The 12407-nt window shown below is 38.7% G+C and overlaps 1 protein-coding gene across 1 annotated transcript; it reads left to right on the forward strand.

Annotated features, from left to right (window-relative positions):
* Positions 1-37: 37 nt before the first annotated feature.
* Positions 38-10669, forward strand: LOC134539878 (trypsin-1-like). Its single transcript, XM_063382225.1, has 7 exons — positions 38-703; positions 2001-2086; positions 4208-4296; positions 5747-5879; positions 7725-7838; positions 9313-9465; positions 10446-10669. Exons 1-7 carry the CDS (start codon positions 649-651, stop codon positions 10590-10592), a joined length of 777 nt encoding a protein of 258 aa, XP_063238295.1. The 5' UTR covers positions 38-648; the 3' UTR covers positions 10593-10669.
* Positions 10670-12407: the final 1738 nt, after the last annotated feature.

The raw sequence follows: 12407 nt of genomic DNA on the forward strand, positions 1-12407 counted from the left end.
TCAAGAAGCATTTTTGTTATGGTTATTTAGTTTTAAGCAGTGAGAATGCATAATATACACTTTCTTCTGGAATACATATGCACTAAATGCAATTGTTTGTAAATTTGCAAAATGTGTTTTAGAAATCCTGTGTTGATTCTTTATTATAAAGATTTTATAATGGCAATATTTGTTCTAGAAACTATTTGATATCTTCTGAAAATGTACAGTGCACTACTAATAAGTACAACTACAGAGATAAATGTACAGTGCACTACTAATAAGTATAGCTACGGAGATAAATGTACAGTGCACTACTACTCAGTATATTTATGGAGATAAATGTACATTGTACTACTAATAAGTACAGCTATGGAGATAAATGTACAGTGTACTACTAATCAGTACAGCTACGGAGATAAATATACAGTGCACTAATAATCAGTAAAGCTACGGTGATAAAAAAATTTTTTATTGTGACTGTATGAGCTTTCCTCTTTAGAAGAAGAAAAACTAGCCAACTTTTATCTGCCACAATAATAAGATATCTCCGGTTTCGTAAGACATTCTTATCTCCAGCAAAACAGTTCTCACATGTTGTCTGTTTGTCACTACAGGTAGACAGATGTTCTGCTACCTGCTGCAGTGGAAAAATTTCTCAACACAGACATGTCAAAATTTTATTTTTTATTGTTATTCCTCTGTTTAGCAAATGCAGATCCTGGTAAGTTGTAGAAATATCTTGGTTTGCATGTGGTATGAATATTGCAATAAAGTATTGATAGCTTCAGAAGATAGGTACCATTCATATTGATGCCATAAATTCTAAAGAAAACTATGTATATCAGAATTTTAAAACATGTGTGTGGAGTCGATACAAGACAGTAGTGAAACTTCTTGCTTATTAGGAATATATAGAAATAAATTATTAGTATTTTTTTATTGAACAAGAGATAATAATTGAGAATGGTAAGGATGTTGGTATGATCTCAAATGAAAACTATGCTTTTTTTCGTATCGTGTACTCTCGCATCCGTTCACTGGCACTTTTTGGCACCTCTTTTGGCTGTTTATTGCCACATTGCCTTTGATAATACCTCTCATCTGCTTCTGCCTTTTTATTATTTTTAGCCATGATGTTAAATCACAATCTTCAATTTAATCAAATGAAAGAACAAAAAACACTCCTATCGAACATAAATTACACTTAATAAAGTCTCTCTCTCGCAAGTCTATAAGTCATTTTGACATTTCAAATCACGGAGTTCACATACCAAAAATAAATTTAACTTTTAAAGCTAACCTCTTAATCTATATGTCTTTTTTACAATTTCATTCACACTATTCACGTAAAAATTAATGATACTTATAAAGTTAATTTCACAAATCAATAACTCTTTTCCACACTAATAAATAAATTGTATATACTTAAAATAAAATTAAATATAGTAGTGTCAATTGTTGGCCGTTACTAAAGTTGAGGAGTAGACAAACGAGCAGCGTTACGAGAATTCCGTAAAGTCACTGCTGCGTCATTTCTACCTCCCCCCTGCCGTCTCCCCTTCCGGCCGTTACAATTAGTATATAGCATGCTATGCTAAATACCTATCCCCCAATCCACATTTTCCATCTTCCCATTTAACCACAAGTGCATATGTTGGAGTGGCATTGCTGCTGATGCACTCTACTTCTTTACCGTTTCCCCCACCACGTACCTAACTAACCCCTTCATGCGATCTGTAGTTTTCGAAAAGCTCGAAAATACTAGCCCTCTCAGCAAAGAAGTTTCACTTCAAAAATATATTTTCCAGTAATTTTGGATTTACGTTCGCAACATCAACTTTTTGACTGCGGATTCAAACGCAAGTCGTGTACCTGATCACGATCCAAGCACTTGATGCGAGAAGTTAACGAGCTGTTTTTTCACTTGCAAACAGTGGTGACAAAACTCAAATTTTTTTCTGAGAAAATGCATTTCGCCAATACAATATTTTAGTAAAGTGTCTGTGTGTTTTCCTCAGTTAAGCAGCACGGATCACAAAAACCATCTCTTGACAGGAGGATCATCGGTGGCAGCGTTGCTTCGATAACGGACTTTCCGTACCAGGTGAGTCCATTTGCTAAACACACGGAAATTTCGCAGGTTGTATGACCGACAGGTCAGACTTTATAGTGCTGTTTTCTTCGAGCCTTGATCATTCGTCACTGGCAGCTGTCATGGAGAGGAGACATTTTAGTCTCGAATGTGTTGTGAATACGATACGACGTTTCAGTTTTTGTTGTTGGTTTAGAATAACTTGGGACGTGTCCAAAAAAAAAAACTCCGGCCCAATCAAAGACATCGCAGAAACCAGTACTAGATGTTTATCTTGTCGTTAAACGTATCCGTGAAATTTCTGGGTGTCTTACCATTTGCTTCTAATTCTGAACGTTTGTCGAGCCAAATTGCCTGGGTGTGGTTCTTATCACAGTAACTTTCAAACTCAGACCTGCTCCTTTAATGTTGATTTGGAGTCTAGCATCCGTGTGCTTGGTCACACTGTGAGATTGTCCCACTTACATTTTGCATTTTGGAAATTTTGGATTGTATTCTGAGACTGCGTGGAATTTCCCCCCCCCCCCCCCCCCCCCTTCAAACCCGTCGTTGTTTCGTTTCTTATTAAAGGCACCACTGATCCCGTTAATTAGTATTGCTCATGTTACCCAAGCTTTAGGTATATTTTTTTTCCTTCAAAAAGTCACCCTGGCAACTGTGTTTACTACCATTATATATTAACATTTGTCATATGCGACAGTTGTGCACCTTGGTTGTAGGCATGGAAGCAGACACGACAAACACAGAAAACATAGCAAACACACCAATACTGATAGAAACAAAATGAACAAGTTATAAAAAAGATTTAAAAAAAATAAGCTTTGTACTGCAAAGCAGACAATGACTAGCAGATAATCTAAACATTACAGAGATTGTTAAAAATGTATAAACGAATTACAAATAACACATCTATAAAAACATTCTGGAGTTGGAAGAAATTACCTATTACCAATTTTAACACTAAAGATGATTAATAATTAAGATTATTTTGATTTTTTTAATATTTTATTGTAATTATTAATTAGGAATAATAGTATGTACATAATTATACAGTATGAATAGCATGCTAGCCAGTGATGTACTTTCAGGGTTGCAATACTGCATCATGTACAAGCATTAGGGCTCACTATCATCCAAGCATGTGTCCCTTTACACACAAACCTCGTGCACAACTTGTCATTTTTCATTTGTTTTAAGGAAAGCAATGTCTGTTGGTCTGTCATAGTGTATTTTACGTATGTACACACATTAAATTTACTGTTTTATAAATACTTACTCTTGCAACTCAAAATATTATTATTAAATTGTTAAAAAAAAATGATATGTTTAAATATAGAGACAGTTAATAACATACACATTTAAATTTTCACTGAGTGTAGGTTTTTTTTTTAAAAATGGAAATTGCATATCATCAAAATGTTTATGTTAAATTAAATTATTTCATAATGGAATATGGTGCACTAGTCAAGGAAAATTAGCTGAAAAAATGTAACTGATAAGCAAATAGCCATGACAGATTAGGAAGATAAATATTTTTGACATCAGAGTTTTCAGGGAATTGATAATTTTCAATATGAACGAACAGATAAGCTTATATATTTTTATCTTTTTACAAACACTTGTGATATCATTTTATTCACAGCACCGAGAAATTAAAAAAATGTGTTCAGATTAAAATACTCCTTTTCTTTCCTCTTAAGGAAACAATTTGAACATGGTCATTCACTGAATAATAAATCAAGGAACCTATTTAGAAGAAGGGTGGATGAGTATTTCTGTTTCCGTACTTTATTTTTAAAACATATTTTTAGAAGAGTGGAAAGGGCTAAAATGTGTGTTTTCAGAACAATATTTAGGCATGAAACACATGGTACAGATTCTTGAAAGCACTAAAGGGACTGGCAATACACCTTTATATTCATTTCTCCGCCATCTAATGTTACGGTCACCGCTCAGATCTCACAGTTGTCCTGTGATGACGAGAAGACTGCGCGCCAGTCCAGAGGAGACACCGCGCTAGAAGCACCAGCGAGCGTCGCGCTTATCATCCCGCCTCACCGACAAAGATACACCCCTGACGAGGCGGGATGCTTAAGCCACATTAAAGATGTTTTTTTTTTTTTTTCCTTCCAGTTGTCCTTTCAAGACTGGGGAGCACACATCTGCGGTGCAGCAATCATCGGCTCCTACTGGGCAGTATCAGCGGCACATTGCTTCAACAAGTACGTACGTTCACAACGCCGAACTTGTGTACTAAACGGTGGCACTGAGAAGAGCTCAAGTGTTCCTCAAGGGTAGCGATGAGATCAGGGCCGCAAATCTGTGGGATTGGCAAGGGGGCCCGCGCGTCCCGAGAAATTAGTACTTGGGCTTTAACCGTCACACATCCTCTTTGGATAGGAGGCTTGTATGTTGTATACTGCCCATATGTTGGCTTATATGCATGTAATAAGTAGGAAACTTTAAAATGTACATAAGTTTTCCATAATTCATAGTTTTGACGTTTACGTTTATCAACCACATTTCGTAGTCACAATTTTGCAAGTGCAAGAGGCTCTCAGTGAGGAACTTATTAATTCTAGGGGGTCCTGGGCCCCCCTGGCCCCCCGGAAAATCTACGCCCATTGACAAGGGTGTATGGTGAATTGCGCTAAAGTCGAAATAACACAGAAATCCGACAAAAATATTTTAATTAATCAGCATATTTAATCAAAAAACTCTACTCAAGATTACAAAAATGTAATCTTTTAATATATTAATTTCAATGAATGTAATTCATTTAGTATCAAGTTTAGAGTAGAGGAGGCATGATTATTAAACGGAAGATGTCCGTCGCGACCTAGGTCGTCACAGTGCCCTGTCAAGATACTGCTTCATATCATCTGCCATGCCGGATCTCGTGTTCTAGCACATTCCAGGAACTACTTTTTAAATGAGAGCAATGAAAACATTCTGAAAGTGGTTCCACGGAAGTTAACTTGAAACCTTGTTTTACATTGAGTGGCTTTGTAAACACAGGAAATTTAACTTCTAGTTGAAGCAATTAGCCTGGCATAAAAGTTTGAACCATCAAAATTGGCCCGCATATTTTTTTTTAAAATATATCTACTGGAACGTACACGGAACTCCATTTTTGTAATTGGAAAGGTCAAAAAGGGGGCAGAGGGTGTGGTGATATAACCTTTTTGCCAGCTGACTACAAATTTAACAAAAAAAAAAAAAAAAAAAAAAAAAAAGCAATAAGCTGTGATTATTAGAGACCGGAAAAATTCGCGATTTCATTTCGCGATAGGCTAAAATACAAATACATAGTTATACCTCAGTGCTGCCTCTGCTATTGGCTCACAACTCACCTGGATGACGCTGGGCCCAGTGAGAAACACCCGACCAAAGCTTTATATCGAATCACAGGTTGCTATACGTTGGGACGTCTCGCAAGACAGCAGCCAATGAGCGGGTGGCATTTGACCGAGTGCACGCAGAACTACGGAGTTCATCCTGGAGGTCACTGGACCCGCGAATTTTTCCGGTCCCTAGTGATTACATGTAGTGGAACCTATGCTGAAATTGCAATAATACAAAGATTAAAGACGGGAAAGAAAGTGCGGTGAAATGAGGACGTTGAAGCAGGGTCCGAGAGGACAGGCACGAGGGAGGGGCGGACTGTTGCAGCGCGCCCACGCCCCGCCTCAGGGCCGGCACGGCACAGCTGGGGGTCGGAGGCACGGTGCACGAAGTTGACCGCTACGTCCTCCACGAGCAGTTCAACAGCTGGAGCATGGACAACGACATTGCCCTCCTGCACGTGAGCTCACTCTATCGATCAGTCATTCGTAGGGACAAGATCATAACGGTGAACTGCGATCAGCACGTCAGTACACCATAGCAAGTGAGTTCACCGGCGCTACTCTATCAATCAGTCATTCATTAGGGACAAGATCATAACGGTGAATTGCGATCAGCACGTCAGTACACCATAGCACGTGAGCTCTCCGACGCTACTCTATCAATCAGTCATTCGTATAGACTGGATCATAACTGTGAACTGCGATCAGCACGTCAGTACACCGTAGCAAGTGAGCTCATCGGCGCTACTCTATCAATCAGTCATTCGTTAGGGACAAGATCATAACGGTGAATTGCGATCAGCACGTCAGTACACCATAGCACGTGAGCTCACCGACGCTTCTTACTCTATCAATCAGTCATTCGTAGAAACAGATCATAATGGTGAATTGCGATCAGCACGTCAGTACACCATAGTACGTGAGATCACCGGCGCTACTCTATCATTCGATCAGTCATTCGTAGGGATAAGATCATAACGGTGAACTGCGATGAGCACGTCAGCACACAGCACAACACCGGAATTCAAGTTAATGCGCCACAAAGCACCGAAGTGAAATCGGAACATGAAACTAATCAGCATTTTTTTTAATCAGAATTTAACTAAAGTGACAAACACCTAATCTTTTAAATATTAAATTCAATGAAAGTAATTTATTCGGCATGACGTTTGTACCACAATTTCATATATAAAAAAATTGGATTTTTTTTTTTAATCTTACAACTTTTTTTAGCTACTCATTCTTAATACATTATGACCTTAAAACATACAAAGGAAAAGCTTAACAGATTTTTTTTATTTGCTCCGAAATTTTAGACTGTGCATGTTACAAATCATTATGTTGAAAATGTGCATCATGTGTCGGTTGATGTTAGAGTTTTAGAGAAATTAGTATCATGGAACATTTAAGTATCATATATGTTCAGTAATATGCTATCTTTTTTTTATAAACAAATTTCAAAAAAAAATTTTTTTAAAATAAGACCATAAAATCTTGTTTCTAATCATACTTGATGCATTTCATGGAGAGAGATGGCACTGGACTCACGTTCCTGAGCACCCGGGTTCGAATCCCGGTCCAACCGTCCCGGTTTTGGTTTTATACAGTTTCCCGACATCACTGCAGCCAAATGCTGGAGTGATTCCTAAACACTAGGCCAGTGGTTGCTAACTTTTCGAAGTCTGGCACATTAAAAATCCTACAAATAATTCTAGGCACGCTGTATAAAAATTTCTGAGAAATATGTTATAATACGTTGTTTTATATTACAGAAAAAAAAATTAAAGCAATTAAATAAAAATATACGTCACATACCTAAAGTTTATTCATGCCTGTTTACAAACCGTAAAGCATGACTACAGTACCACACTGAACTAAATCACTGCATGAGCAAAAAGGGCGGATATATTCATAATGAATTGGTTCAATAGAGTAATTAATTATATTTATTTTTACATCTTGAATTATATTTCTTCGGAATACCACGGAGCGCACACTTTGAGAACCACTGCCATAAGGCTGATTTCTTCTCCAACATCCCTGAATTGTGCCCTTGTGAATTTCCGCCTATAAATGTTAAACACCAATTAAACAAAACAAAAACAACGGCAAAAGTCTTTCAAGGCATCCTGCCTACCAGTACGTGGTTTCAGGTTTCACTCCTTTCCAGACCATGGCGAGCGACGTTCGGAAATAACATTTTGCTAGTTTATTGCATGGGCGGACCCAAGGTTGTTGCGATGGCATGTTGGTAGGTGTTGCATTGGACGGAGCCAGCCGAGAAAACGCTCTTGATGTTTCAGGTCGTGACGCCGTTCCAGTTCAGCTCGTCCGTCCAGCCGATCGGGCTCCCCTCGCAGGGGCAGGTGGTGGCTGCCGGCACCCAGGCCGTGGTCTCGGGATGGGGGCTAACTTCAGTGAGTACCGAGTCCGCAGCATCCACACACTGGTGGTGCGCCCCTTAGTGCTGTCACGCGATGAAGGTGTAAGCAGTAGCGGATCCAGAGGGGGGGGGGGGGTGGCTAAGGGGCTGAAGCCCCCTCCAAAAGCATCTGGGTCCACTACTGTTTTAGTGTTTGCCTTGATAAAGCCTAGCCTCAGCTGGGTCAAGCCCCTCCCAAACCAAAATCCTGGATCCGCCACTGGGTGTAAGTGCATAGTCCTTTCACTCCCGTGTCAAAACTTGCGGAAATAACCGCACGATTTAAAACTGCTAGAGGTGAGATATCAGAGTAGAGCCTGTCTGTGAAAAGCATTTAAGAATAAACAGAGCGCGAATGAGTAGCCAGTTCTGTTTCTGCTTTTCATTTGAAAATAATTTTTAGTAATGAAAAATCCAGTACTTGCATTACATATTTCTCCACCATATACTGTTATAGTTATTGCATAATGAGAAGACTATGCACCAGTCCACAGCATTGCGTTTAGAGGTGATAATGCGATAAAATATACCTGTGACTAGGCCACCCCCTCTATATAATAAAGTTTCCCTCTATAATGGTGTTCGTAGTATGCTTTAAAATTTTCAGTTTTAAGTGATTTTTTTTTTGTTCATACATAAATAATGAAATAAATCAATTAAAATCAATGGCAGGGAATTGTTTTTAAGTATTGTGAATAAATGTAGGTTAGTTATATAATAGGTACTGTCCCCATAACAAAGTCGTATCTCCAAAGAACAAAATTCTACAGGAAAAAAGGGGAAAATATCGAAAATGACCTCAAACTAGAGTTAGGGCCAATATAAATTTCAATATAACTCATTACTGTATTGGATTTAGGGCTTTGTAATGTCATAAAAAAGTGTATTTTTTGTATGAGATTGATAAAGTCAGACACCTTTTGATCGATTGCCATGAAAGTTGTCACATTGAAGTGTTTTCAGGGAAATAGTTTTTTTGTAACTCGCTGCCAGATGACGCTGTAGTGCATCAACTTCTAAACCATTCACCCGATCGCCATGGGTAAACAGAAAATCATAGGTCCTAAACATACTAACAGTAATTGTATATCATTTCTCTATGTCCACCACACTGTCATATAGCGCTATCCATTTTGCCTTATCTCGCGGACAATATATCAGCCTGTGTTCAGCCCGGGCAACGCCGGGTACTGCAGCTAGTATTACATACAATTTCGGACTGTTCTGAGATGTATTTTGTAATGCATGACTGAATAGAACAAATCTAAAGTATTCTTACCAAGCAGCTGACTAATAAATAATTAATTACTTTGAAATTTATAGAAAAAAAAATTTTGTTTTAATATTTGAAAATATTAAGCTAACACATTTGACTTTGACTGCCCATGTTATAAACCATTAACGTATTTAACTTGAAGTATTATAGGCAAATGATTGTTATTTACTGGCAGCTGTTTGTCTGATTATAGGCGGACGGCAGCGAAGACAGCTCTGTCCTGTTGTACCTGAACACTGTGGTATTCAGCCAGACCCAGTGCAACTCGTTTTACTCCGACTACGGTGGCTTGGCTTCCGGGATGATGTGCTCCGGTTATGCCGAAGCTGGCAAGGATGCGTGTCAGGTATTGTCGACCCTGTTTCCATTATCTGTAGCATCCACCCGCCCCTCTAAGTAACGCTCTAATTCATTCCAGGAAAACAGTGATAATCAAAACAACTTTTTTGACGTGATAAAATCTTATAAATCGATGAACGCCAGCTGCACGCACGAAAAAGCATGACTCATTGTCACGTTCCGCCTGAGCCGAGAGTGCAAGGACCGGCCAACCACCGTGCGAGAAAATCTTTTATAATATCAAACAGGTTAAGGCGGCCTTTTTAAAAGCAGCAATTTTAAAAATTTGATTTATTTGTCCAATTTCGTCATTTCAAATTAACAATTTATTGACATTGATTTGATTTCAGTTTATTTCTATAACTAATTGTTCGTGATTATTTTTAAACAAATTATTTTAATTAAATTTGCAAACACTGTAAATAATATTTGAAAGTTAAAAAGTACACAATTTTTCATCAATGTTTTCTTATGACGTTATCACGTAAAATTATCGTCCGTAAACCGACTTTACAGACAACCCCCCTTTTTCTCTCTCCATATGATTGTATTTTAATCAAAATAATTTGTTTTCCCACCAAGTAAGTGTGCTTGATGACAAACATTTTAATCAAGACACTACTCCCGTTAAAATCAGTTTACAGCAGTGGCGGATCCAGAGGTTCACCTCGGAGGGGGCACTAGGATTTAAAAATAGCCAGAGAAAAAAATGTCTTCAAATTACTAAATTTATATTTAATCTACTCACACTACGCATAACATCCAAACACCAGATTTTATGATTCTACAAGAAATTCTTTAATTATATAAAAATATTTTATTGGTTTCAGAAACAATCATTTTTGTCGGCAATATTAATGTAGCAGATAACTGGTTTTTCGGGGGGGGGGGGGAGAATTGCCCCTGGTTGCCCCTTCTTGGTTTACAGTACTAATATATTTCAATATACATTTCGTCCCAAAGAGCCTTCTTCTCTGTTGGTTTCAGGGTGACTCCGGCGGGCCCCTGGCCTCGGGAGGCAAGCTTGTGGGGATTGTCTCCTGGGGCGACGGCTGTGGCAAGGCCGGCCGGCCGGGCGTTTACACGGACGTGGCATACTACCGGAACTGGATCTCATCCAACTCTGGGATCTAGACGAGTTCCCTCGGTGCGAAGTCGTGTGTTCCTGTAATCACTTGAGCGACATGTCAATAAAACAGTACTGTACCTGCTTCTGATGTGTGATTTCAGTGCGGTAAACTTCTGATTATCTAGCACGCTCGGGACTCGCTGGAGTCCGATTACCAAAAATGTTGGATCAACGGACGGTATACCTATCCTTTTATCGATAAATGCTTAAGTTGTAGAGCAAATACATCTGCAAGAGGGTGTTAGGCTGCAAATATTTATCAGCAGGAACATAAAGTGTGTACTGTAAAAGGGTTTTTCGACCGTAGCTAAAAAGTATAGGTTCGCTCCAGTCCGTACATTCCTAGGTAGTGCTGGACCGTCAGGCCTTTTGAATTGTTGGATTCCGGACTACTGGAAGTCTACTGTGTCGGTCTTTATGCAGTAAAACATGCGTTGAGATCTGTCCCAACATTTTAATCCATTGTTTTTTTCTTTGAGCTTAATAATTAACATATTTCATTAACGCACATATCGCAAGGAATTAAATGCTTAATTACTGCATGTTTATAATGCAAATTTAAAAGAAACAAAGTACCTACCTTCAACAACAAAAAAAATGGCGGATACAGTTGCTTTTTAAGTAGGGGACTTATGTTCATAAACCAAATGATTCCTGTAGTTATTCTCAGAAAATGTAGATTTATCTAGTGTAAGTTGCAGTTATCCATTTAAATCTTATTGGTATAACACAAAATGTTGAAAATGTAAATTTGGCAGCTGATTATGTAAGAAGTGGGACATCTCTGATAAAATCCAGTGTGATTATTCCATTTTATAAAGTGGATAATATATGTGATATTTTAATCTGCTTAATTCATGTTGATACTTAATCACAATATTATTGCATTTTATCACCATAGTAAAATAATGACTAAAATTTATATTGAAATATATTGTTTTCATGAAGACCAAATGTTGGTTAGTGCTATCTATGGATGATAGTGGTTACTAAGTGTGTCTATAAATGAAAAGAAGCTATATGGGCACACTTGGATAAATGTGTAGGTATTGCAGCAATGCCCGAGGCAAAAATGATGGATATAACAATTCACCGTCTCCCTCCCTCTATGAAATTGGCTGGTATTTTTGTATTGCTGCATTTTCCTGGGGTCAGTATGCTGGACTTAAGTCCCAGAGCTGGCCCCTTTACCCTGGCCACTGCACGGCTTTTCTTCTTGCGGGTGGCTTGAAGTAGTCTTAGGGGTTGGGAGTGCTTGGAAAGATCAATGCAAAGTGTTTTCTGGGAGGCCCATGTTTCTTGTGCTGGTGCTTGTGTTTGTGCCATTGAAAACTAATGCCTGAGCAAGTTTGGCTCGTAAGGTTGCAGCAGCTTCGGGAGGCGATGTTTCTTGCGATCATTGTTCTCTGGGGACCAACACAAGAGTAGCCGGGTCTATTTGTTGTTCCACATTGGTTTCTTAATTGGGGTTGTCAACATTGCTTTTATTCGGGGGTTTCGGGTCACCAATTTCTTTGGTGCTCCAGTTGAGAGCTCGGCGAGAGATCCTTCTGAAGTGACTAGTTATCACTACCTTGGACTACGAGGTACCAAGTGCTAATGAACACTGTTTTCTCTCTCCGGGAGCCTCCTGGTTAAAGCTTCTCATTTCATCCGGTTATGTTTTGGAGCACTCGATAGTCTTGGTGGAGGAATGTTCGGGACTTGCCAACACTTCGGCAAGTTTCTGTTTGAGAATGTATCTTCTTTAAATCGGGTCGGTGGTGAGCCTGGTTTACTTGTTATGGTACCGTGAATTTCAAGACAATCTCGCTGGACTG

Source organism: Bacillus rossius, chromosome 16 (genome assembly GCF_032445375.1).
Source record: "Bacillus rossius redtenbacheri isolate Brsri chromosome 16, Brsri_v3, whole genome shotgun sequence".
NCBI classification, from domain to species: Eukaryota; Metazoa; Arthropoda; class Insecta; order Phasmatodea; family Bacillidae; genus Bacillus; species Bacillus rossius.

Excerpts from the sequence above, each read along its gene's own strand:
- LOC134539878 (XM_063382225.1), top strand. The coding sequence starts at position 649 with ATGTCAAAATTTTATTTTTTATTGTTATTCCTCTGTTTAGCAAATGCA. Across the intron at positions 4,297-5,746 it reads GCGGCACATTGCTTCAACAA|CGCGCCCACGCCCCGCCTCA; the intron begins GTACGTACGTTC and ends GGACTGTTGCAG. Across the intron at positions 9,466-10,445 it reads CTGGCAAGGATGCGTGTCAG|GGTGACTCCGGCGGGCCCCT; the intron begins GTATTGTCGACC and ends TGTTGGTTTCAG.